The 24573-nt window shown below is 52.3% G+C and overlaps 2 protein-coding genes across 8 annotated transcripts in view; both read right to left on the bottom strand.

The window, feature by feature from the left end:
- KCNQ4 (potassium voltage-gated channel subfamily Q member 4) overlaps window positions 1–4858 on the bottom strand; it is a 56848-nt gene extending 51990 nt beyond the window's left edge. Inside the window, exon 1 of the mRNA XM_032160442.2 lies at window positions 4226–4858. Within this exon, the coding sequence (XP_032016333.1) occupies window positions 4226–4539 (314 nt within the window). The 5' untranslated portion in view covers window positions 4540–4858. The remainder of the gene's footprint in view (window positions 1–4225) is intronic.
- A 12520-nt stretch (window positions 4859–17378) lies between these two features.
- Window positions 17379–24573, bottom strand: part of NFYC (nuclear transcription factor Y subunit gamma) — a 79204-nt gene continuing 72009 nt past the window's right edge. For 5 of the 7 annotated variants that reach the window (XM_032160434.2, XM_032160436.2, XM_032160437.3 and 2 more), the window contains 3 exons: window positions 22286–22393; window positions 19567–19626; window positions 17379–18585 (listed from right to left, as the gene is read on the bottom strand). In XM_032160434.2, coding sequence (XP_032016325.1) covers window positions 18154–18585; window positions 19567–19626; window positions 22286–22393 — 600 coding nt within the window. In that variant the 3' untranslated portion in view covers window positions 17379–18153. The remainder of the gene's footprint in view (window positions 18586–19566; window positions 19627–22285; window positions 22394–24573) is intronic. The other 2 variants (XM_058442061.1, XM_032160440.2) reach the window with 2 other exon arrangements.

Below are 24573 nucleotides of genomic sequence, written 5' to 3'. Positions count from 1 at the left end.
AGCCCCCGCTCTGGGCTGAGGCTCTTCCACATTAACTGGGTGGCCTCTGCTGAGTCCCAGTTTCCCCATCTGTCAAATGAGGAGGATACCAGTGCCCACCTCACAAGGCTGCAGAAGGACACAATGAGAGCAGTTTAGAGAGAGCTCAGCACGGTGCCCTGTGCATAGCTGGTGCTGCACACACGACCAGAGATTTCAGTTCAGACTCCAAGAGCCAAGCCCGGTGGCCACTAGGAACAGAGAGAACAGTCCTGGGCAAGGAAGCAGGAGCAATGTCAACTCTCTGCCCTGGCCTAGCCCAGCTGAGGTCTCTGCACAGAGTCCGCTGTATCTGCTACTCATTTCCCAGGTGACTTTGGTCTCCAGAGCCTCAGTTTTCTTACAAGTAAAATGGGGCTGTCAAAATGTGAGGACTGACTGGCCTAGCGGGGATGCCTGAGGGTTCTGAGGACCCTTTGCTGGGATGATTTCCAACCCAGGTGATGTTCTTTCTCAGATGGCCGGGGTGGGAGGTCGGGGGCTCGGGGGTTAGGAGTCTGCGGGCCCCAGAAACTGCTGCCACCTCCTCCCCTCCCCATTCCCACAGCTTCTGACCCCAGGGACAAGGCTGAGGGAGGATGTTTACAGAGCTGCAAACCTTCACATAGAGAAAGTCTGCTGGGCCCTGGGGGCTGGGAGCGGCAGGCCTGCGGCTCATAGTGGCTGGGGAGGATGAAGGGAGATAGGGTCTTGCTCAGCAACCTCCAGCACCCTGACTTCAAGGGAAGCTGGAGTGGCCTTTGAGAGGGGGCAGCAAGGGGACAGCGAGCATTCCCCACAAGGGCTCAGCAAGCAGGATGGGCCATGAGGTGGTATTTCTTAAAATTCAGAGAGCAGGGCCTGTGAAGGCTTCAGGGCTTAAATCAGAGACTGGGGCATAGGAGGGGGATGGGGCTTGGTGACCAGACTGAGGGCCTAGAGAGAGAGGGAAAGCTTGGAGAGGGGCTCAGTGGCCCCTCATTCTGGATCCCAACAGGAGAAGACAGGAGTCAGCAGTCCTCTCTTCCCAGAGGTTGCAGCTGCCGCAGGACAGGCCAACTCTGGGCTTGTACTCTAGGCAGTCTCCCACCTCTTGGAGCCAGAAAGATGCAGGTTCTGTGTGGGGCTCAGAGGGGACGGGCTGGCAGATGGGAGGCAGGCATACCCTAGGGTGAATGGGCTCCTCTCACCCCAGCTCCCTCCTTCCTGAGCCCTTCTCTTTCTCTCTCTTTTTTAATTGATAGGGTCTCATCCTGTCACTCAGGCTGGAATGCAGTGGTGCAATCACAGTTCACAATAGCCTTGAATTCCTGGGTTCAAGTGATCCTCCCACCTCAGCCTCCCAAGTAGCTGTGTCTACAGGTGTGCACCACCATGCCCGGCTAATTTTTAAATTTTGTAGAGTCAGGGGTCTCACCATGTTGCCCAGGCTGGTCTGGAACTCCCAGGCTCAAGTGATCCTCCCACCTCAGCCTCCCACAGTGCCGGGACTACAGGTGAGAGCCACTGCGCCCGGCCCAGAGCCCTTCTCTTGCAGGCTCTTCTACTGGGGCCCCTCCTGCCACAGCCTGCGTCTCTGGGAAGGGGGTCCTAGCTAACGGTACTCCCTGGACTCCCCTCACTTGGGCTGCCATTGAGGAAAGATTGGGAAGAGGAGAAAGGATTTGACCAAAAGTGTAGTGGTCCGGCTAGGAGTTCAACAGCAGGAAGTACTTCCTGGCAAGACCCTGCAGTGTGACTGAGAAACCCCACATCTGGAGCTCCTCAAAAACAAGAGAGACCTTCTGTGTGGGCCCCTCCCCCAGCCCCAGTAATAACAACCGTCTTTCAAGCTCAGACAGGCCCCTGCAGCTTACCAAGCTCTTTCCCACTCCATTACCTCATCCAAGAGAGAGGCCGCAAGGTTGGGGTTTCTACCCGCTTTGATGACCTACAGACCTAAAGCTCAGAGAGGCCCAGCGATCAACCCAACGTCACAGAGCACACAAGAGGTGGGCTTCCTGACACCTCCACCCCCTTTGACCTCTAAGATGGGTGACCAATTCCCTGAGATCCTTAAACACCAGGACACTTTCACACCGTACTCCTTCCCCCAGAGCTCCCAAGACATGCCCTGGCCCTGGGCTCCCGGGGACAAGTGGTCAGGACAAGCACGGCCCTGGCGAGGGCATTTCCTGGCATCGGGAAAGGGCAGGATGTGGGGCAAAGGTGCCAGTGGATTAGCTCCTGGAGAGGAAGGGGCGGTCATTTCAAAGGAGGCAACAACAGCGGCTGGCTAGGGGACAGGAGGCAGGTCCTTCACCTCCACTGACCCTCGTGGGGCCTGTAAGGCCAAGCCTGGGGGGTAAGGACCCCACCTCAGAGCCCTATTGGCTTCCCCGGGCCCAGCCATGCCTTGGAAAAGTCACTTCCCAAGAGGAGCCCACGGAGGGCACAATTGTTCTCTGGGGGGTGTCTCACCCTCCTCGGGCACTCAAGGAGGCTGCTCTGTAGCCACTCCTAAGGAGTAGTCCCCATCCCCTCACCCCCAACTCCACCAGCCCTGGGCCTTCCTCACTCTAACGGGCCTCTTTATAGCCACAAATATTCATCCTAGGCCTCCCAGTGGACACTAAGGGCTGGGCTACTCCTAACTGTTGACCCTGAACCAAAGCTTGACCTCATGTCCTGAGCACTTTTCAACTCTCTGCCCCACCCTAGCCCAGCTGAGGTCTCTGCATAGAGTCAAGGCTGCCACCCCCAATGCACTTAATGGCCGAGAGAGCCCTGCTGTCTTCCCCCACTGCCCTTCCCTGTGCCGCATCTTTCTCCCCTTCACCTCTGAAATTCTGTGGGCCCAGTTCAGATGGGGCAGAGGCAGACCAGCAGGCACCCGAGGAACAGGCCGAAGGACAGACCCAGAGACAGGTGGAAAAGACAGGTAGAGGAAGAGTGGACAGTCAGGTGGACAGGTGGATAGGCAGATGCACAGACAGGCACCCGGATAACTGCACAGGCCACAGATGGATGGAAACAGGCAAGCAGAAGGACTGCGGACAGTTAGGTGGAGAGGTGAGCAGACTGGCTAACTCGCACACAGGTGGAAACTCAGGCTGGCAGAGGGACAGCCAGGCCAGCAGGAGGGCTGCTAGACAGTCAGGTGGGCAGGCAGGTGGGCCGCCCAGGAGACCCCAGTGCCAAAGGGCCCTCTCTGGTGGCAGCAAAAAGGGATTAATAGCCACACATTTTCCAGGGACCAGAGGTCTCTCTCTGGGCACCTCTGAGCGTCCCAGCGGCAGGCCCAGCCCTTCAACTGATATCTGCGGGGCCTCTCATGTTCCCGGCTGGGCCAGGCAGTCCCCCAAGATTGAGCTCTGAGCTGCCAAAATTCACTCTTTACATCCAAGAGGGGTCAGTGTTTTTGAAAGTTGTAGGAGCCTGGTGAGAGGGAGGAGGGGGCCCCAGCAGCGTCAGTGTTTCCAAACCTACCCCCCTCCTCTTTCTTTTTCCCCTGGTGCCCTAGAGCCAGGCCTGGTGCTGCCGGCCAGCAAGGCAGGCGAGCTGGGCCGAGCCGGCAGGGCAGGGCAGGGCAGGCAGGGCGGCCGCTGTTGCCACTGGGAAGTTGAGGGTGAAGGGGAAGACACAGATCAAGTCGGACACAGCATATGCGAGTGTCAGGGCCCAGGGGGCCCACAGGGACCCCCACACACCCACAGTCAGCTGGCCAGGGGTGGAAATGAGGGCCGCCCTGGAGAGGAGCACCCCTGAGGGGAGCCCTTCATAGCTCAGAGCTGGGGAGCAGGTGACAGAAGCGTGTGGGAGCCAAGGGGTCCTCTTTGTGTCTGGGACACAGGGAGGCAGGGGTGGGGAAGAGGAAAAGGGCGCCCACTCCAGGGGCCCCAGACTTCGCCAAGCGGACTGGGGGGAGGCAGCTGGCGGTCGGGAGTACCTGGGACAGAGGAGCAGAGGTTGGCAGTCAGGATGGAAATAAGCAGTTGCGGTGCGGGGAGGTCAGAAGCGAGGTCAAGCAGGGGTCAGGCCTGGGAGATCAGGGCTTAGGGTCGGGCTCAGCGAGGGGATCAGAAACGGGGCTCAGGCCTGGGGGGAGAGAGATGAGGGTCGGCCCTGAGGCAGGGGGGTAGAAGGCGGAGCCAGGGCGGGGCGGCCGTACCCCGGGAGGCCAGGCTCGCGCGGGGAAACGCGGAAGGGCGCGGGGTCGCAAACTCACATGAAGACGTGGTAGACGAAGGCCCAGCCGCGGGGCCGCTCCAGCACGTTGTACACCCAGTTCTGCAGGCGGCGGTAGCGCTTGTGCGCGGCCGAGGAGCGCTGGCCGCAGGCGGAGCCCGAGCGGGAGCCCGGCCCAGGGAGGGGCGCGCCCGGCGGCAGGGGGCTGCCCAGGAGGCCGAGGCGGCGCGGGGAGCCGCCCCCGCCCGCCTCGCCCTGTTCGCTCTGCACGGCCGTGAGCGCCACCAGCTCCGCGCGGGGGGCGTCCCCGGGCGGGGGACCCAGGCCGAGGCGGCGCGGGGGGGCCTCGGCCATGGGCGGCGCCGGGCTAGGGGGGCCGGGGCCCGGGCACGGTCCGGGGCGGGGGCGCGCTCGGGACGCTCAGAGGCGCATGACTCGGACCCGGGGCCAGAGGGGCGACCCGGGGAGGGCGCGGGCGCGGGCGCGGGCGGCGGGGGCTAGGGGCCGGGCCGGGGCCGCGGGCGGGCGCTGGGAGCCTGGGGGCCGCCGGAGCCCGCACTGACCGCCCGCTTCCCCGGCGACTGGGGCTGCTCTTTCCGACTCCAACTCTCTTATTACGCGCTCCATGCCGCTCGCCTTTCCACCTGCCACCGGCGCGCGCCGCTCACATGTCACCCTCCCCCGCCCCGCCCCTCCCCCGCCCGCCCCGCGGCCGCCTTCCCAAATCGGGAGGGAGCGAGCGAGCAAGCGAGGCGAGACGGAGGGAGGGAACGCGCGGAGCAGGCGGCGGGGCAGGGCGCACGGGCGGCCGAGTTGGTGCCTGGGCCGAACCGCGTGGCTGGGGCAGCGCGCGGGGCCGGGAAGCCGGACGCGTGCAAGTGGTGTCCACGGCTGCGTGGGGCAGTGTGGCCCCGAAGGCCAGCCCGGGGGTGGGACGCCTCGTGTGTGCTTGTGGAAAGTGGAATGTGGAGTTGTGGCCGCGGGCGGCAGGGGAAGGGACGCAGTGTCCCGTGGAGTTTAGGTGTAGACCGGTGCAACGGCGTCTACTTGTGTGTGCAGGGTGGGTGGCTGGGGTCTACCCGGTGGGGGGGATGGAGTCAGTGAGGTGTGAGTTGTGGGTCGGGTGTGGGTGGCTGCGAAAGTGGAGGTGGAGTCCGAAGGGGATGAGGTGTGTCCATTAGGGTCGAGCCCTGTGTGGCTGGTGCGGGTGCTTAAAGTGTGCCCAGTGCTGTGTGTGGCTGGGTGGGCAGCGGCGGTTGTCCTGCTCTTACCTGAAAGGCCTGGAGCCCGCGGGCTGCTGGGCAGCATCAGGGGGTGTGGAGCACAGTGGGCCTGGGTGTGTCTTTCTCCCACCACCTGCCACCTCTGAGCTTCCCTTCATCGTGATGGGGGAAGAGCCACCCTGCCCAGAAGAGGGTCCTCCCGGATGGAGGGGCCTGCTCCCCTGCCTCACTCCCAGGTCAGGGAACCGGGTTTGGGCAGATGGAGTGTTGGGAGATGAGCTCTGAGCCAACCTTAGAGGGGACACACACCCCCTACCCAAGGCCCACAGAATCCCAGCCAGAAAAGGGGATACTTTGTCCCAGGGCATTCCCTCTCCAGCTGGAAAGTTTTTCTTAGTCCCCGACCTTCATCTCTCTGGCTGTAGGGGGCAGCCCCTCTCCTTTAGCCCTCCTGGGCCCTGCACAGGGTTGGTAACTTGGGTTTCCCGATCCTCTTTCCCTCTTGCTCCACGGAAAGCTGCGGCCACACCAGCCGCTGCCTCCGCAGGCCCTGCCCCAGGGTGAGCCTTCCGCAGCAAACTCTTCCCGGTTCCTCCGGGAGGATCTCCAGGGACGAAGCCGAGCGGGAGGGGCGGGGGAAGGGGCGGGAAGGCGAGCTCGATTCTCAGCTGTCAGCAAAGGCAGCATTGATCTGCTGAGCGCCAGTGAGGGAGGGAGGGAGGGAGGCAGGGCCGTGGGCTGCAGGGATCTGGGGGGTCCCTAAGCTGGGCTTGGCAGCCGGCCCACACTCCTACCCCATAGTGATCCTTTCCCCTCTGCCTAGCTGGGGGTGCCCTCTGGGGTCTGACTTGAATCTCTTCTGCTGCTCCTGGTCCAGGTGTGCCCAGGGCCAGAGCCTGGTGCCCCAGGGCAGGTTATGCTGGGATCCTCTACGGGAAGCTGGGGACGGTTTCTGGACCCCAAGGCCCCACTAGGGATGCGGTGCCTGGGCTGAGTTAACCCATCTTCTCTCTATGAGCTGAAGATGGCACCCCCAAAATATGCGGCACTGTCCTCCCTCTCTGGAACTGCCTGGCCGGTTCTTCTCAATCCTAGATCCTGGGAAATGGGACTAAGATCTAGGACATGAAAGGTGCACAGGAAAGCAGTTGCAAGCGCCCTGGGGGTGTTTCTAGGGGGTCTTTTTGAGGCTCTTGTTCTGTAGCAGAAATGGAATTTGAATTCAGGTTGCCCTTAACACCCAGAATATCTGAAACTGGGTCTGTTCTGGGAAATCTAATCTTCAAGCTCAGCGTCACCTCTGGATCCCATGGCTCTCTTCCCAGCTGGGGGACTACAAAGGTCCCTTCCCCACCTTGTGAGGAGCCCTCACTGCAGGGAGAGTCTCTCATCATTCCCAACTCCAGCTCCAGATTACCTGCTCAAAGGCAGCAGAAAGAGGAAAGAGACTGTGGTTGCAGCTAGAGGGATGGGAGTTAGATCTCAGGAAGGACTTTCATAGGGTATAGAGGCCTGTTTCTCCTGCAGGCGTATGGGTAATGGAGGGACACAGCACTCTTCCTAAGGGGTGGGAGGGATGGGGGAGATGGTTCCAGGAGGCCACAGCAAATTTACTTGGCATGTGTGTGCACATGGAAGAGTGGAAGGGCCAGAAGAGAAGGTCCAGTTCAGAGAGGACAGGTGGCCACTCTGAGGGTCACCGGGCAGCCTTCCTGCCCCATCCGGATTCCCAGGACATGACTGGGAGGACGGACTTTCCCCACCACAGCCTTTAGTGACTAAGACACTTTTCTGAGCAAACAGCTGTCTCAGGCTCCCTCAGTTGGCCCCTCTGCTAGAGGGGACTGGACACCATGGTTCCCCACCCTCCTCCTTCCCTCTCCCACCTGTTCCCCTGACCCCACCCTCAGCAGTTTCCTTTCCACCCCCAAGCCCTGTCTCCACCCTGGTAACACTGCGAAAGCGTCCCTGCCCCGCTGAGGAGACGCACTCACCAAGACTCACTCCCACCTGGGCAAGTCCCTTCCCCACCCTGGACTTGTTTCCCCGTCTGTGCAAGAAGTGGGCAGGGCTCCAAGATCTTCTGTAATTCATCACTGTCCCCATCATCCACCAATGGAGCAAGTATTGACTGAGAGGAAGGGCGGGAGGGGGAGTGCTCCCATTTGCTGAGCGCCATCTGTGTGCCAGGCCCAGTCCCTTTTGGGCCAGAGAGCAGCACCTTGCTTGAGACAGCTGAGGCTCTGAGAGGCACAGGAACTCACCTAAGTCTACACAGCCTATTGGTGACCCCCAGAACTGTCTGTGACCTGTGTTTTCCACTGACTGGCACCTGCCTGCTGGGCACTGGGTGCTAGGAGCTGAGGGTAACCATACACGGCCAATCCTTGTTCTCTAGAACTTACTCATGCCAAGGGATCAAACTTCCAGGTCTGAAAGGATGGAGGGAGGAAGTGGCTAGGACTACGGTCTCTCAGGCTAGGCTCAATGTCAGTGACTCCCACTGTGACCCCAGGTCAATCAAGGGCTCAGGTTCCTTTCCTGGAGTGGGAGATGGGGTAGTTTAAGTCAGTGATTTTTACACTTTATCAGCAATGGAATCCTTTTTACAGACAGAATTGTAAGGTAGCACCCCAATGTGTACAAAGCTTTGGAGCAGAAGTGTGCTAGTTGAATCGAGGCGAGGAGGTCTGGGTTCCACTCACTTGCCTCCTAAAATCTCTCTGCCTGCTAGCCACCTGACCCTGGGCTTTCTTACAGCTCCAAGGGTTGCTAGAGGTCAGAGGAGGGAGAATTCTCCACAGACAATGACAGAGGGAGCTTTCTTGGGGACAGGAGTGGGGAGGACTGGGAGAGACACAGAGAAGTACAACCAGTAATGCCTGCGGCTACCATTAATGAGGGCTGCAGTCGATCCTAAGCCTTGTGCAGGATGTTTTACCTGCATTGTCTATTTCAGCATCCCCACAACCTTGTGCAGTAATACTGTTCATCGTCTCATTTTACAGTCAAGAAGACTGAGGCTCAGTGAAGAGACTTGCCTTGTATAGCTCTTAATTCACTCAGGTGCTGCTTTAATGTGTGTGTGTGTGTGTGTGTGTGTGTGTGTGTGTGTTGTGTGTGTGTGTGTGTGTGTGTGTGTGTGTGTGTGTATTGGTGTGGGAAGGATGTTACAGAGCATTCGGAAGAGCAAGCTTAGCCAGGGGCACGCAGGAGGACTTGGAGGGTCCAATTTGGCCTGATAAGAAACAGGGAGCCTGGCCAGGCCCTGAGGCTGGGCATGCTGCAGAGGCTGTGGCTCCCTAGGAGAGAACCCAGGATGGCTGAAGTGGGAGGCACCAGCATCCAGAGAGGCTGGCAGTGCCAGGGGCAGAAAGAGACCTAAACTACAAGTCATGGCTGGGCTTCCAGTCCTAGCTCTACCTGTGGACTACCTGGGGACCTTGGGCAAGTCACTCCACCTATTCCCCACTTTCCCTGGCTATCAGCGCTGAATGCAATAATGCATGAAAAAGTTAGAGACCATGCAGGGGGCTGTACGCACGTGACCCATTCGTCTGACTGCTCTTCAGGTACGTGTTTGAGGTGGAGCAGGGAGATGCTCTGGGAATTCCCTGGTCCTAGCAGCTCTTCTCAATCTAGGAAGCCTTCCTAGGAGGGGATTGGAGTGGAGAGTGCTCAGGGGGTGATGGCACCACATTATTGACCTTTGGGAACCCACCTCTACTGAAAGCAGGAGGAAGCATGAGAGAAAGATAAGGCCTTCTTCCTTTTCCCTATGCAGCCCAGAAAGGACAAGAGACTTAGGCCACCCACCAGACGAGAGGTGCTGGAGGGGCCCAAGGAATTTCTTTTTTTTTTTTTTTTTTTGAGATGGAGTCTCGCTCTGTTGCCCAGGCTGGAATGCAGTGGCGCAATCTCGGCTCACTGCAAGCTCCGCCTCCCGGGTTCACGCCATTCTCCTGCCTCAGCCTCCCAAGTAGCTGGAACTACAGGCACCCACCACCAAACCCGGCTAATTTTTTTGTATTTTTAGTAGAGACAGGGTTTCACCCTGTTAACCAGGATGGTCTCGATCTGAACTCGTGATCTGCCCGTCTTGGCCTCCCAAAGTGCTGGGATTACAGGAGTGAGCCACCACAGCGGCCAAGGAATTTCTTTTCCCCAGATCTGGGTGTGGCACTGACCAGCCCCCAGCCTAGACCAAGCAGGCCAGTCAGCTCAAAGCCACAGGAAGTGGGGAGGGAGCAGTGTTGCTGAGCTCAGTGAAAGTGAACCCCCATTGATCCTCAGGGCTGGAGGGGGCCCACAGGGAGGAGACACAGAGGGAGAAAGGGGCGTGGAAATGAAGGTCAAAGCCCTCCCTTCTTGCAGGGCTCCTCCTCTGCCTTCAGGATTCTTCCTCTAAGATCCTTCCTCTAACCTCTACCCCTGGAAGACCATGCAGAAGGCAACAGTGCTGTGGTCCTGCTAGTCAACTCCATGTTCTTGGTGAAAACCACTGGGACAATGGAGTTGGCTGAAAAATGAAAAGGAAGGACTTTGCTGAGTTGCTGAGTGTGCAGTGGAAAAGAACTTCCATGCTCCCCTGGTGGGAGAAACTTGAATGAGGGCTCAGGGAGGGAGATGACGTGAGTGGGAGGGACTGAAGATTGAGTAGCAGGAAATGGGGTTCAGAAAGAGGATGACAACCTGGTAAAGGGAAATGGGATTCAGGGAGGAGAATGGGGGCTCCAAAGAGAGGCTAGAGACTTGGTGACAGGGATGGAAGGCTCAGAGACCAGGATTTCCGGGTCAAGCTTGATTAAACACTTATTAAATTCCTCCTCTTTGAAATATTGGATATGCAAAGCAAGATAGGTGCTAAATAATTTTTTAAATTTAAAAAAAAAATTTTTTTTTGAGACCAATTCTTGCTCTGTCACCCAGGCTGGAATGCAGTGGTGTAATCTTGGCTTACCGCAACCTCTGCCTCCTGGGTTCAAGCAATTCTCTGCCTCAGCCTCTCGAGTAGCTGAGAATACAGGTGTGTACCACCATGCCTGGCTAATATTTTTATTTTTTGTAGAGATGGGGTTTCACCATGTTGGCCAGGCTGGTTTGAACTCCTGGCCTCAAAGTGATCTACCAGCCTTGGCTTCCCAAAGTGCTGGGATTACAGGCGTGAGCCACCATGACCAGCTGATAATTAAAAGAAAAAAAGGTACATATTCAAGCTCCAAAAGCAAGAATGGGGAATTGTGTAAGACCATAAGAGGTAATTCCTGGTGGCAAGCAGGAATTGAGGGTGTATTTCTGAGGAGGGGGTCCAGTGTCCAGTGGGGTGGGAGGGTGGGAAGTATGGTTGCCAACCTCAAAAATGCCAGGGGCAACAGTAGGCTTTCTGCTTAAAGCTGGGTCTGGTAAAGTGTTGCCTGCCGTGAACATTAAAATCTCTGTCTGCTAGCCACCTGGCCCCTGGCTTTAAGCAGAAAGAGGACCCTTATAAGTGTGACACCTCAGCCTGTCCACATGGGGTGTGGGCTCAGGATTTGATATCCAGGCCATGCAAAAATCCCAAACCAAGACACTGCTATAAGAGCTGATTTGAGGCTGGTGCACTTCCACATGGCTTAGGCACATACAACTGAGAAATCATCCCTTAGGATGGCCTCCACATCCCAGGGCACAGTCAGGAAAATATGCTGAAAATAATCTCAAGGATAAGTTCCATAATAGATTAGAAGCGCCATACCTTAAGAGACATATCTCTCATGGGAGAATTTATACATAAAGACCTAGAGCTAATAGAACAATCTGAAAGGAAATTTAATATAGCTAAAATCATCAAAAAGATAAAGGAAGAAGTAGCATCTATAAAACAAGAATAGAAAGATATCAAACAGAAACATGTAGCAGAAATGAACAGAACTATCTAGAAATTTTAGAAAACTAAAATTACTAACATTTTTAAAAAATCAATAAATAGGTTATCAAATATATCTGAAGAGAATTAATGAATTAGAAGCTAGAACTGAGGAAATCCTTCAGACTGAAGCACAGAATAAAGAGATTAAGAGGCCGAGGTGGGCGGATCACGAGGTCAGGAGATCGAGACCACGGTGAAACCCCATCTCTATTAAAAATACAAAAAATTAGCCGGGCGTGGTGGCGGGCGCCTGTAGTCCCAGCTACTCGGAGCGGAGCGGCTGAGGCAGAAGAATGGTGTGAACCCAGGAGGCGGAGCTTGCAGTGAGCCGAGATTGCGCCACTGCACTCCAGCCTGGGCGACAGAGCGAGACTCCGTCTCAAAAAAAAAAAAAAAAAGAGATTAAACAGATGAAAGAAAAGAGACATAGAAGACTGAATGAGAAACTCTAGCATATGCATTAAGGGTTTCAAAAAGAGATACTGGAAAGAGTGACTAAACTTGCCGAAAATAATTCATGAATTTCTAGATTTAAAAGGCCCACAGACTACCTAGTAAGATATCTTAGAAAACAAAACTCTTATCTAGACACCTTGTAGTCAAAGTGTAGAATATCAAGAATAAATAGAAATTCTAAAAGCCACCAGAGAGAAAAGATGGCTTATCTACAAAGGTCCAATAATTGAGTTGACAGTAAACTTCTCATCAGCAACAACAGATGCCAAGAGACAATGGAATCGTATCTTCAAAGTGCTGAGGGCAAATAATTGTGAACCTAGAATTCCATACCTTGCCAAACTGTCACTTAAATGAAAGGGCAAAATTAAGACATTTGACACATACAAGATCTTAGAAAGCTGTTCCACAGATCTTCCCAGAAAGAGAGAACAGGAGCTTGTGGGAGGGGCTGGGAGTTCACAGAGATGATGGGCACAGCACAGGGCCAGGACTCTAAGGAGGGACTGGAGTCTCAGGGATTGGAGGGAGGCCGGGCTCTGTTTCAGACTTGTCCTCAGCACCAGCCAGACACAGGAGCCCAGCCCAGCCTGGCCCAGCTCAGGTTCTTCCCTCCTGAGTGCCAGCCTTACTGTCCTTCTGTCCCCTCTTCCTGCCATGGCAGTGGAACAGCACCCAAGCTGGGGAAGACACCAACAGCCTGGCTCACGAGGCCTTGAGGAAGCCATGGCCAAGTTGCTCATGTGACTGGGCACTGGGCCTCCACACGAGGGTCCGCACCTCTTAGGAGGTCAGATGCCACCTCACTGAGCCCTGTAGATGGCTGGAGCTGTGGGACAAAAGCTAGGTCCCTACCCAAGAGTTGGTGGGAAGGGGATTCTCATTCTCTGTAGGAAAATAATCACAAATGGAGGGGACAAAACCCATGGGGGCTGGGCCAGCTGGGACAGGAGGCTTCTAGGAGCATCTGGCTCCAGGCAACCAGCTGGTGCCCTTGGGTAATATTTTAACATTTTTGAGCCCGTTTCTTGCTTATAAAATAGGGAGAATGCCTACCTAACAAGGATGTGAAGGTGAAATGAGAATCCATGAGTACCAAGATTTAGACGTATTTTCTTTTCTTTTTCTTTTTTTGAGACAGGGTCTCACTCTGTCACCCAAGCTGGGGTGCAGTGACACCATCTTGGCTCACTGCAACCTCTGCCTCCTGGGCTCAAGTGATCTTCCCTGACTCAAGCAATCCTCCTGCCTCAGCCTCCCAAGTAGCTAGGATTACAGGCACGCACCACCACACCCGATTAATTTTTGTATTTTTTATAGAGATGGGGTTTCACCATGTTGCCCAGGCTGGTCTCAAACTCCTGGCCTCAAGTGATCCTCCTGCCTGCATCTCCCAAAGTGCTAGGATGACTGGCATAAGCCACCATGCCTGGCCTTAGACATATTTTCCTAGACAGAAATTTCTTAAACAATAATCTCCATTGAACACCCCTGCCTGGCATATTATCAGAGCTCAATAAAAAATTGTTAACAAGAGCCGGGCGCGGTGGCTCACGCCTGTAATACCAGCACTTTGGGAGGCCAAGGTGGGTGGATCACGAGGTCAAGAGATGGAGACCATTCTGGCCAACATGGTGAAACCCCGTCTCTACTAAAAATACAAAAATTAGCCGGGCGTGGTGGCAGGCGCCTGTAGTCTCAGCTACTCAGGAGGCTGAGGCAGGAGAATCACTTGAACCCCGGAGGCGGAGGTTGCAGTGAGCCGAGATCGTGCCACTGCACTCCAGCCTGGCAACAGAGCGAGATTCCATCTGAAAAAAACAAAAACAAAACAAACAAAAAAAATTGTTAAGAAAAAAATGTCATGGTAAGAGCAGATGAGCAGAGGTGGGAATGTGTGCAGTGTGGCTGCAAGGATGGCTTTGTGTTCATTCACTCACTCATCAGTTACTGTTACCCCCTTGGTGCCAGGCTCTGTGCTGTACTCCAGAGATGCAGAGATGACCCTGGACTTGAGGACTCCCTGTGAGGAAGACAGCCCAAACCAGAACACACTAACAGAGGGATAGAGGGTTTCTTTAGAGGCTAACTTGGTGTTATGTTTGTTGTCTCTCTCCCCTGTCCCCAACCCAACCCCCCCGCCCTCAACCCAATCATCAATATAAGCTCCATGTAGCAGAGAAGTCAGACTTGTTTTAAGCTGTATTCACAATGTTTAAAACAACGTCTGACACACAGAAGGTGCTGAAGAAACAGCTGCTGAGTGACTGTATATGAGCTCTAATAATAGAGATTGTAGAAGTTCACATGGGAGCACTGAAGAGGTCTTTGCTGACTCTGGCCCAGGAATTAGAAGTTTCTCAGCAAGGGCCATTTAAATTGGGCCTTGATGGATGTATAGGAGCTCAATAAGTGAAAAGGGAAGTAAAAGGGCATTTCAGGCATTGTAGCTAGCACATTCTGAAAACATGGAGGTAAGTTCAGGGATCAGTGAGTAATTGGGTGTGACAGGAGCACAGAGTACAGGAGGTGGTGGGGGAGAGGAGAGTGAAAAGAAACAAAGCTGGGGAGATAAGAAGGACCTTGAACCAACTGGGGCTGTCAGAAAGTCCTTATTAAAATCTAACCACCTACCTTGAGGCAATACTCTGGAGAGGGTAGAGTTTCCAGCTCTCACTGTTATCCTAGGGAGGACCCTCCCTTCAAAGGGTGAGGGTCTTATCAGGAAGGCGGTTAAGAAAGGGGACAGCCATACTTCCACTAGTTCCTAGAATTGTGGGAGTTGGGATGAGTGGGAGAGGGCACCTCCCAGAGACACAGGTGAGGGCTGCATGCTGCCCCCTTGTGGCCTCCGCAGACCTGAGCTGCAAGGAAGACAGCCAGATTGTCTGCTCCAGATTCCAGGGGTCTCCAATCTCCAAGGTCATCCCTGTGGCAAGTTATCCCAACCACCAGCTGTCCCCATACCAGACCCAACTGCTTTATTTATTTCATGTATACTCAGGGCTGGGTCAGTCAGTTCAGGAAGACTGAATAAAAGGGGATAGTTCACATTTCAATAGCCTGCGTCTTTCCTACACATATACACGTCACCTTTGGCCAGAGAGCAACTGTGTATGCACAGGGGGTCAGGAGATCAGTGTTTTGGTTTCAGTTCCACCCTTAATTCATGGAGTGACCTTGGGCAAGTCACTGAACTTCACTAGCCCTCCCATGACTCAATCGCTAACACAGGGATCATGATGCCTCTTCCTGTCTCCCCTGCGGGGTCACTGTGAAGATCATCGGGAGGGAGGACGGATGCTGCAAGTGCTAGGAAAAATGTTTAGAGTGCTCCGGATGTAAGGGGATCGTGCTGAGTATTAGATAGGGGCTCTCTTGGGCTGCACCAAAGGGTTTGTTTACACCAGGATGGGCCCTGCTGGCAGGGCAATTTAAAGGGAAAGTGTTCAGCAGGGAAGCTCCTTGCTAATCACAACTGATCAAAACATCTCTAAAACAAGAATGGAAGTCTACAGGAAAATGGGGACCCATTCATTGGCCTAAAACTCAAATCACACTTGGGTTTTCAGGAATGAACCAAAGAGCAAACAAGGTGGGACACAGGGCACCAGGAAATTACATTGTGGAGCTTCTGCCTTTTCTCTGAGCCCGGGGCCCCTCTGCATGTTCACTTTCTCCCTCTTGCATTCCCTGCACGCGGGACTAGGCACACAGCCATCAGTGAAAACTTGCTATTATATGATGTCTCGCTAAGACTGAGTTCAGGACAGCTGGAAAGGCCAGAAGACCCCCTTCAGAAAAAAGTCCAGAGCTAGAATGAAGATAACTAGATATAGAAGGAGGGACGGAATTTGGGAGTCGCGAGCATGTGGGGGCTAACCCTGACTCACTGTTTTATGGGGGCCAACTTACTGACTTCTCATGGTGAACTGTCACCTGCTTTACCTACCCTGATGACACTCCATGTCATTCTGGATAGACAGCATCATGTATCCAAAACCTTAAAGCTAAAAAAACTTTGCTTTTGAAAAAAATAAGTTATTTGTCTTTCTTTTATAATGTGAATCCTTTACCTGGTCTCATCTCTTTTTACCTTGGTGGCCAGGAAGCTCAGGGTCAAATAATTCTAACAAATACGTAGGTCTTTATAACCATGATATTTGTGTTCTTGTTTTCTATGATTCTGATTTCCTACCCGATTGTATTTTTCCTAATTCTAGTTTGTTTTACTTTATTATTTCATTGTGTTGTTTTCATTGCAATTTTTTCTTATGGACTGAGGTAAGGCATAGTGAAGTAGATGCTGAGTACTTTATAAGCTACCATCATCAAGACAATATAAGCAACAGGGTGCCCCAATCTGGAGTAAAGGGCAGAGCTGGCCAGACTTGAATCTAGGCAAAGTATTTAAGCAGATCCCAGAAATCTGGGGAATCTCCTGGAAGGAAGAAAGATCAGAGGGCAGTAGAGTTATCTGAAACTACTTGTTGAAAACTAACTCATGTCTTACCCCCATGGTTTACAGCGGATATTTCATAAGATAATCATAAAAGCATCAGGTTCAGACTTGATATCATCTAATATAAGCCCTTCCCCAATTTCCACCTCACCCACTGAGACAGTCCCAAAGACAGGGGAGGTATTTGCCCATGGGTTTAGGGCAAATACCTACACTTCCTGGCACCCAGCTCACTGTTCTTCCCACAACAGCAGCTCATTCCAGCTGGAATGATGGCATGGTGGAGGTAAGAAAGATGGCTCATCACTGGCCTCTGTGGCCAATGAAGAAGTGGAATGCTCTCTCTATTCTCCCTGCTTCAATTAACAGGAAGTAGGTCTTGGCTGTAGAACTCTTGGCTGACAAGGGGCCTGGGTTGTTCTCTATGGCAGATGCCATGCCTTTGTTAATGGGCATGGCCACAGCAGGTAGCTGACAGCCTGTGCCAGGCAGGACTGGAAGGATTTACCCCAGGCTTTGATAGAGCCAGCTTTCTCCATGAGAGATGCCCCCTTCTTGACCCTCAACCAGGCAGGACACAGCTCAACCTGATACACAGGTGAGAATCTAGTAAGTCCAGCAGGAAAGCATCTCTGAGCAGCAAATATATTCTGATGAAGCTCACTTTTAAGACCAGCTGAGGTAGGCCAGGCACAGTGGCTCAGGCCTGTAATCCCAGTACTTTGGGAGGCTGACGTGGATCACTTGAGCCCCAGGAGTTCAAGACCAGCCAGGGCAATACAGTGAAACCCTGTCTCTACAAATAAAAAATAAAAAAAATTAGCTGGGCATGGTGGTACCTGACTGTAGTCCTAGCAATTCAGGAGGCTGGGGTGGGAGGATTGCTTGAACCCAGGAGATTGATGCTGCAGTGAGCAGTTACCACACCACTGCACTCCAGCCTGGGCAACAGAGCAAGAAAAAAAAAGATCAGCTAAGGACCTCAGTTTGAATTAGATACACAGCATTAAGTTCCCTTAGCTTTGAACATCCCCTTCTCACAAGGGTGGCCCTCTCTCCCAGACACACAAACTGAGAGCAAATGAACCTTTCCAAGCAAAGTGGCCCCATGAATGCCCCCAGACACAGAAACCCAGACTCTAAATTATCTAAAATGAGATTTATTGCATTTCATGCAGCTTGAAGTCCATGCAAAGGAGACTAGCACAGTTTTTAATGCATTTAAAAAATAAAAGGGAGGTGGGCAGCAAACGCACAAAGTCCTAGTTTTCTGGGTCCCTGGGAGAAAAGAGTGTGGCAATGAATCCACCCACTCTCCACGGGGAATAAAGCTGTCTCTTAAATGCAAGGAATGTTTCCATGGCCTCTGGATGCAAATACACAGAGCTCTGGGGTCAGAGCAAGGGATGGGGAGAGGACCACGAGTGAAAAAGCAGCTACACACATTCACCTAATTCCATCTGAGGGCAGAACAACGTGGCAAGTCTTGCGGGTAGCAGCTGTTCCAAGAGTCAAGAAATACCGTACACCCCTGGGGAGATTTGCTCCTAAAAAGAAGTGGCAGTAACAAACAAAAAAAAAAGAAAAATAAAAGGAGAAATATTTCTTCAACCACACTCTTCAAGAAAATGCCATAAATATGTTATTTAATATTTTAATTTCATAGCATTGGACACACACTCAACATATTGAAATATTGATTCCCTGGAGAAAAAAATGGAAAAAAAGGAAACAAAAAATATTGCATCTTTCTGCTGGAGAATCTCGGCCCCCAGGCATGGGGCGTAGTGCACCAGTGTCCTAGCCTGCAGGAGGCGCTGAGGTCGGCCGGGTCCTCTGGGGAGGAAGGCTGTGCCCATCGCCTGGGGCTGTATGGCAAAAATTGTGTTGGGTGTCCTTGGCCTTGCCAGCTCAGGCCCTCAGTCGCCGGTCACCTGGGGGGCCTGCCCGTCGGAGGGCTGGTTGGCTGACTGGATGAACATGGGCTGGGCGAGGTCCTGGCCCGCAGGCATGGTGACTTGCTGGATCTGGTAGAGCTGCTGCGAGGGGTGGAGAGGAGAGAGTGAGGTCACCCCTGGGAGAGGGGCATGCAGCTCCCTATGGGTCTCGAGCTGGTTGGGGGTCCCAGATACCTCAACCACCACCCACTGCAAGGCATCAGAAGGAGAAGGGGAAGTGGAGCTCTGCTGGGGTTGGGAGCAGCAGACACAGGAGGCACCAGCCCGGTGTGAGGGGGGGTGTGTGGTGGGCAGGGAAGAGGTGCAGGGAGTTGAATTTCCTGTGGCTTTCACTTCTCTGGGCTCTGCCTCTCCCGTTAGCTCAGAGACTCGAGCTTGCTGCACGCTGTTCCTCTGTGGCAAACACAAGCAATTCGAACCACTGTACCAGCAGCTTGGAAGTCAGCATTTCCCCAACTCTTGGTAATCTACACTGGCAGGGGCAGTAGGATTACCCCCTCCTCTCCTTCTTTTCTCAGAATATCTGGCTCAGGTTGAAACTAAACTGAATTTGAATTTTATCCATGGGCCCTGCTAAGGAGGTGGCCTGGTATTAAATACTTAACTATAGCCAAGACCCTCCAGGGGTGGAGAAGATACTCACACAGCCACTTAGGAAGGTCAGGGCTAATTGACTACTTGGTTTCCCAGGCACTCCCCAAAGAAGCCAAAAGCCAAGCCCTCACGGGAGCCCTGGCATGTAAGCCTAGCATGTGGTGCTAGCAGAAGCAGAGGTGGGTCCTGATGCCAGCTCTTCTCCCTTTTGAGCAGCAGAGGGCACACGTTTGGGCATGTCATTCTATCATGTCCTCAGTGGTCTCTGGGACTGTACTGTGAGGGGAAAGCAGAGGGAAAAGGGAAGATCCTCTCCTCGCAGGGACTGAAAATGACTGAATTTGAGGCACCCAGAGAGCTCAAGAGGTCACGTGTTCTCTGCGTCTCAACAGTCCATGCTATTAAAACAGCATCATGGCTTAGGGGGAAAAAAGTACAGTTCTAGAGAGGGAAACAGGAAACCTGCTCTCCAGTCCTGGCTCGGCAATGAACACCTAGGGGAGCATGGATGAGGCACTTCCCATCTCCAGGGTTCAGTTTACTCATCTGTAAAATGGCAATTTGGGCTACATGTCTAAGATTATTTTTAGTTCCCACTAAGTCTATAAAACTAAAGGATAGGTGCCCTGATTTAAATACTGTACTTGTTTTAACAATTTCTGTCCACTCACTGTTAGTAGAGGACAGGACAGTTGCCCTAACCATCCAAACCCAGATACTACCTGCTACCCTGCCCCGCAATTCCTCACCCTCTGCCCCTGCCCAGGCTGGGTACCCTACCTGTCCATCTGTGAACTGGCTGAACTGCTGCTGTCCTTGCTGGACCTCTGTCTGTGTAATCTGTAAGAATCAAGATGGCAGAGTTGACATGTCAGCTGCAGGGTCTGATCCACCAGCCCACCACCCAGAAGAGGGTCATAAAGATCAAATAAGACAATGCATATAAAGTGCCCAGCAGGTGCTCAATGGGTAGTAAGAAAGCAAGCACCCCTCCTAATCTCCTAGCACCGATGGCTACCCCAGGAGTTGGCAGCACAAAGTGACATCGAGAATCCTGGAGCACATAATAGATAGTTCCCACACCCATCTCTCTAATGAATGCCTACTCCCTCAACCACCCACTCATCTCAAAGTCTGAGGCTCAAACAGAACACATGGCTCCTAGGTGCTATGGTTTGGGGTAAAGGTCCTAAGAGTCAGTCTTTCAGCCAGTGAAGGCGGATTGCAAAGTGTCAGACAAAGTGGTGAGTGGTCTCTTTCATTCTTGGAAAGTGGGCTCCAAACCAAACCCCTATCACCCAGATCATCTGACTGGAATATGAAACACCCTGGCGAGCAAGTGGCCTTGGCCCCAGCAGTCGTCATGGCAAACCTATGAAGTACTTTTTCTGAGAGAGGCACTGTGCAGCCCTCTGGGCCAAAGGAGGGGAGGAGAAAGGGGGAGGGACGGAGAGTGGAACAAAGACAACATTTATCACAAGTACTTAAAATCTTACGTGTGGACTGTGAATGGATTTTAGATAAATGTACTGACATGTAGAACTGCATATATAATGACAACTGCTGGGAGCAGCTTGGTAAACTAGAAAGAAGACTGAGGTGTGCATGCACATGTGTTCCTATGGAACATTTGACCAGCAGTGTCCTCTGCGTACCATTTCCTGGAATCATCACAGCCAGCCTGCAAGACAAGGACTGTCCTCTCAAATGTCCTCACCATGGCCAAAAACAACCCCTGCAGGCCTACCCATGAGGCTATGAGGAACAAGAAAGGGAACAGGTATAACAGGCTTCATGACTATTTCTTACTATTGTTCCTTATTTTGGTCCTTTTCCTTCCAACAGCCTATAAGATGCTTGAGGGCAGGAGCCCATACAAAGTAAGTATACCAGAAATGTCTGCAGAATAAACAAGTGAGCCTGAGACAAATGGAAAATATTCCACATAGATAAGAAGGTTAACTGCTCTGTGGCCAGCAGGATTGCCATTCATATTAGCTGAGATTTCATTTACCTTTAAATTTTATTTACATATTATTCATTCAGCTTCATTCAACATACATTTACTGAGCACCTACTAAGTACTAGGTTGTCATAATTACAACCTGTTGTTACAAAGATTTTCATTGCCTTCAGCTACCGCTTTCTTGCTTCCCCCCAACCTCTCCCATTTTTTGGCTTTAGTTCTGTTCCCAAAACGGACTTTTTTTTATTTTTATTTTTTGAGACAGAGTCTCACTCTGTCACCCAGGCTGGAGTGCAGTGGCACAATCTCAGCTCATTGCAACCTCCACCTCCTGGGTTCAAGTGATGCTTGTGCCTCAGCCTCCCAAGTAGCTGGGATGACAGGCATGCACCACCACGCCCAGCTAATTTTTGTATTTTTAGTGGAAACGGTTTTGCCATGTTGGCCAGGCTGGTCTCAAACTCCCAACCTCACGTGATCCACCTGCCTCGGCCTCCCTCCCAAAGTGCTGGGATTACAGGCGTGACCCACTGTGCCCAGCCCCAAACTGACTTCTGAGGAACCAAGAAGCTTCCTTCTCATTTCTTCCTCCCACTCCCATGCCATTATGTTTTTTGGATCCCAGGGAAGAATCTTACGAGGTTAAAAAGAGGGGCTGGGTGAAGGGTGTGAGTCAGTATCAGTTACGGAAAAGCCGAGTCCTTAGGTAAGCTGGGCAGTGGGCACAGAAAGAGCCCTTAATGATCCCAGAGACTATATGGAACTCAGAAGCCTTGCTTTTGGCTCATTCCTCGTATTTTCCCAAATGAGATCTTTGGAGACCTGCTGTACAAACTCAGCTGTCACCACTGTCAATAGATACATCACCAGAAATGCAACTGGGCCAGACGGGTCCAGCTCTTAAACGATCGCTGCTTTTTTTGGGTCTGAGGCAAAAGAATCCATTAACAATGCTTCCCCTTGACCAGCACCCCCCATCTTCTGCAAATAATGCCCACGTCCCTCAACACCCCCAAGCCCAGGGAGGCAGCCCCCTCACCATCTGTGACTCATAGCCATCAATATTGTAGGGCACGAGAGGAGAGGAGAAGGGCAATTTTTCTGGTTAGGGATGCAAGAGGAGGTGGGGGTAAAATCTAAGTAAGCTTTCCAAAGAGCACAGGAGGTGCCAGAACACAACAGCTACTTGGGTTTAAAGATGGAAACAGCCTGACGATCAGGCGATCTGTCGAACATTTCCTGGGTCTGACGGGTGTGCACACCTATAAGGTTTCTTTCAGGCACCTTCGAGGCTTCCCCTGACTTGTATTTCTTTGCCCCTTGAGAACAAGATGGTAAGAGAAAACACTTTGCATCTAATGTTCCAATTACCACCCATGCCTCTTGGGTACAGAAGAGATATGGAGGGTGTGGGGGTGGTGCTTCTGGCTGAAGGATGAGGTGGCAAACAGCTGTGTACTGAGCGCTCCTTTCCTGTCAGAAGCCATCTGCTCTTGGTCTCCAACACAAGCCTTGTGTCTCTGGGGCACATACCTGTTGAGCATTGGTGGCAAGTGTCTGGATCTGTCCCTGCACAACTTGAGTGCCTGATACAGGCTGGGCTAAGCGGATATACTGCAGCTGGCCGGCATTCAGCTGCACCTACGGCAGGGGCAGAGACAAAGAGACCATAAGACATTGAGTATAATCTCAAACAGGCAAACTTTCCATGACCAGAGATGGTGATTGCCCCCTACCCCTCAAGCCCTCCAAAGAAGGCTGCCCTGAAAAAAGTCCCTTTTAAACAGAGGTAAAAACAAGCAAAATCAGAACATCCACATCCCACAAGTCAAACAACACAGAAGAGAATATGTTCCCTGCATGGATTTCAGAAAAAACTAACAGAAGATCCTGTCACAAAGGTGAGAACAGCATGGCTGCAAGCTCATTATTTGTCAGCTCTTAGCTACATGATCACAGCTTATCTTAGGAATTTATCTGACTGACATCATCAGAATGCCTGTACATTAAGTGTGGGCCTCTTTCGCTCCCATCTCCCACAATTCCCAATACTGTAGAGATCCAGCATCTGCCAGGAGCCCAAAGCAAATAGCATCATTCCGCATCACAGCCCTCACACTGCCCTGCCCCATGCTGCACATTTTGGAGGCAAAAGCTGGCCTGCTTAACCATCTCTGCCCCCCAGAGCCAGGCTGGATGCGGGTCTGTGGGGCTTTTAGGATCCTTGGTGTTCAGCACTAGCTTCTGGCCAAACACCTCCCAAGGGGAAGCAGAATCAATAAACCTTTCACAGAAAACCCCATCATGGGAAACCAAAGCTACGAAAGCGCCCTTAGAGTCTCTGATGCTTACGATTAAATCTCAGATAATACAATAATACCACAAGCTGCATTTAATTGTGTGCTAAAAGCCTTAACTCAGGCTCTTAATGCTCCAGTGTACCATGAAAGTATTAGTGTTTCGAGCTGGGGATGAAAAGAGGACCAAGGCAGTTACCATGTCAGAGAACTGTAGCTCAGCAAAGATGATGGTCAGCAGAGGAGGACTGCAGACATTCACGCCCTTGATTTAGAGGAAATGAAAGGGGTTCTGGGAGCATGGATAGACTAGGTCTCTATCTGGGGGCCCCAGAAACCACCTGCCCTGGCTGCCCAGCCTGCCTTTGTGGCAAGGGGAGCTTCTTGTGGCTAACAGGCAAGTGTTGCCTCTGTTCTGGAGCAAATTTCCCTCTGGCCTTCAAGAACTAACTTCACTGCAGGACTCTTCCATGAGGAAAATGCTAATGGGATGAAGCTGCATTCCTGCACGCAGTGTTCAATCAAAATGCTTCTCTGAGAAGTTCAGCCTCACAGAATTTGAACTACCAAGAAAAAACGACCTCTCAAGTTCATGGTAGACAATTCCAGAATTGCCCACTTGAGGCAAGATGGAGGGACACACAATCTAAACCCATTAAAAATCTGGTTCAAAGGAGACAGGACAAGAGTATTATGACCTGCAGTCATTTCTTTCCTGAGAATATGCCAAGAGAAGCTGCTGGGAGGCTGTGGTGCCAAGCCTGAATTCCCCACCTAAATCCTGTAATGCAGCTTCCTGGCAACAATGTTAAGTTGCTTGTGGGGAGGAAGGCAGCTGGGCAGAGGTTTGGAAAACCTCATCTACAGAGACCGATGGTGGCTAGTCCCAGGAGTCCCCAGAACTCCAGCCAGGGATCACAAGATGAAAGACTAAAGCCTTGTCCCAGGAATGGGAGAAGGTATACTGACAGCTACAGGGATGTTAAAATTTTCTAGCTGGGAAGAGCTCTTTGCAGAAACCCAAATGTGACTGAAAAGCTGTGAGCCAAATGGTTCCAAGCAGCTCTTCAACAAAAGCAAGAAGCTTTCCTTTTTGACCTAGGTTAAGACATTTGGTGATGATCCGTCCCTCATTCCTCTACAGCAGGACAGGTCTGGGGACCCTCATAGCTTTTTTACATTAATTACAGAGAAAATAAGCTCTGGGTTTTTGAAAGGGAAATAAAGTTTCCTTCCTGAAGCTCATCACTATTAGGAACATTCCAATGAGCTGCCTAACGAGTCTGGAAATGAAGACTCCTACAGAAGGTGCCTGAGCCAGTGAAGATGAAGTAGTGAATTCTGCAACAAATCTTCTGGGCTAAAGCTCTGTGCCCCAGAGGGTTAAAGTATCTGAAAGGTGGAACTCTTCTCTGGCTTAAATGAACCTGTGGTGGTGCCTTCGCTTGCAAAAATGAGAACCATTCAACAGAAATCTTGGGGTTGGGGACTGAAACAATGAAGCAAGGCAGAGCTCAGTCATCT

Source organism: Hylobates moloch, unplaced genomic scaffold (genome assembly GCF_009828535.3).
Source record: "Hylobates moloch isolate HMO894 unplaced genomic scaffold, HMol_V3 SCAFFOLD_8, whole genome shotgun sequence".
In the NCBI taxonomy this organism is placed as follows: domain Eukaryota; kingdom Metazoa; phylum Chordata; class Mammalia; order Primates; family Hylobatidae; genus Hylobates; species Hylobates moloch.
This window is presented reverse-complemented; position numbering and strand designations above follow the sequence as displayed.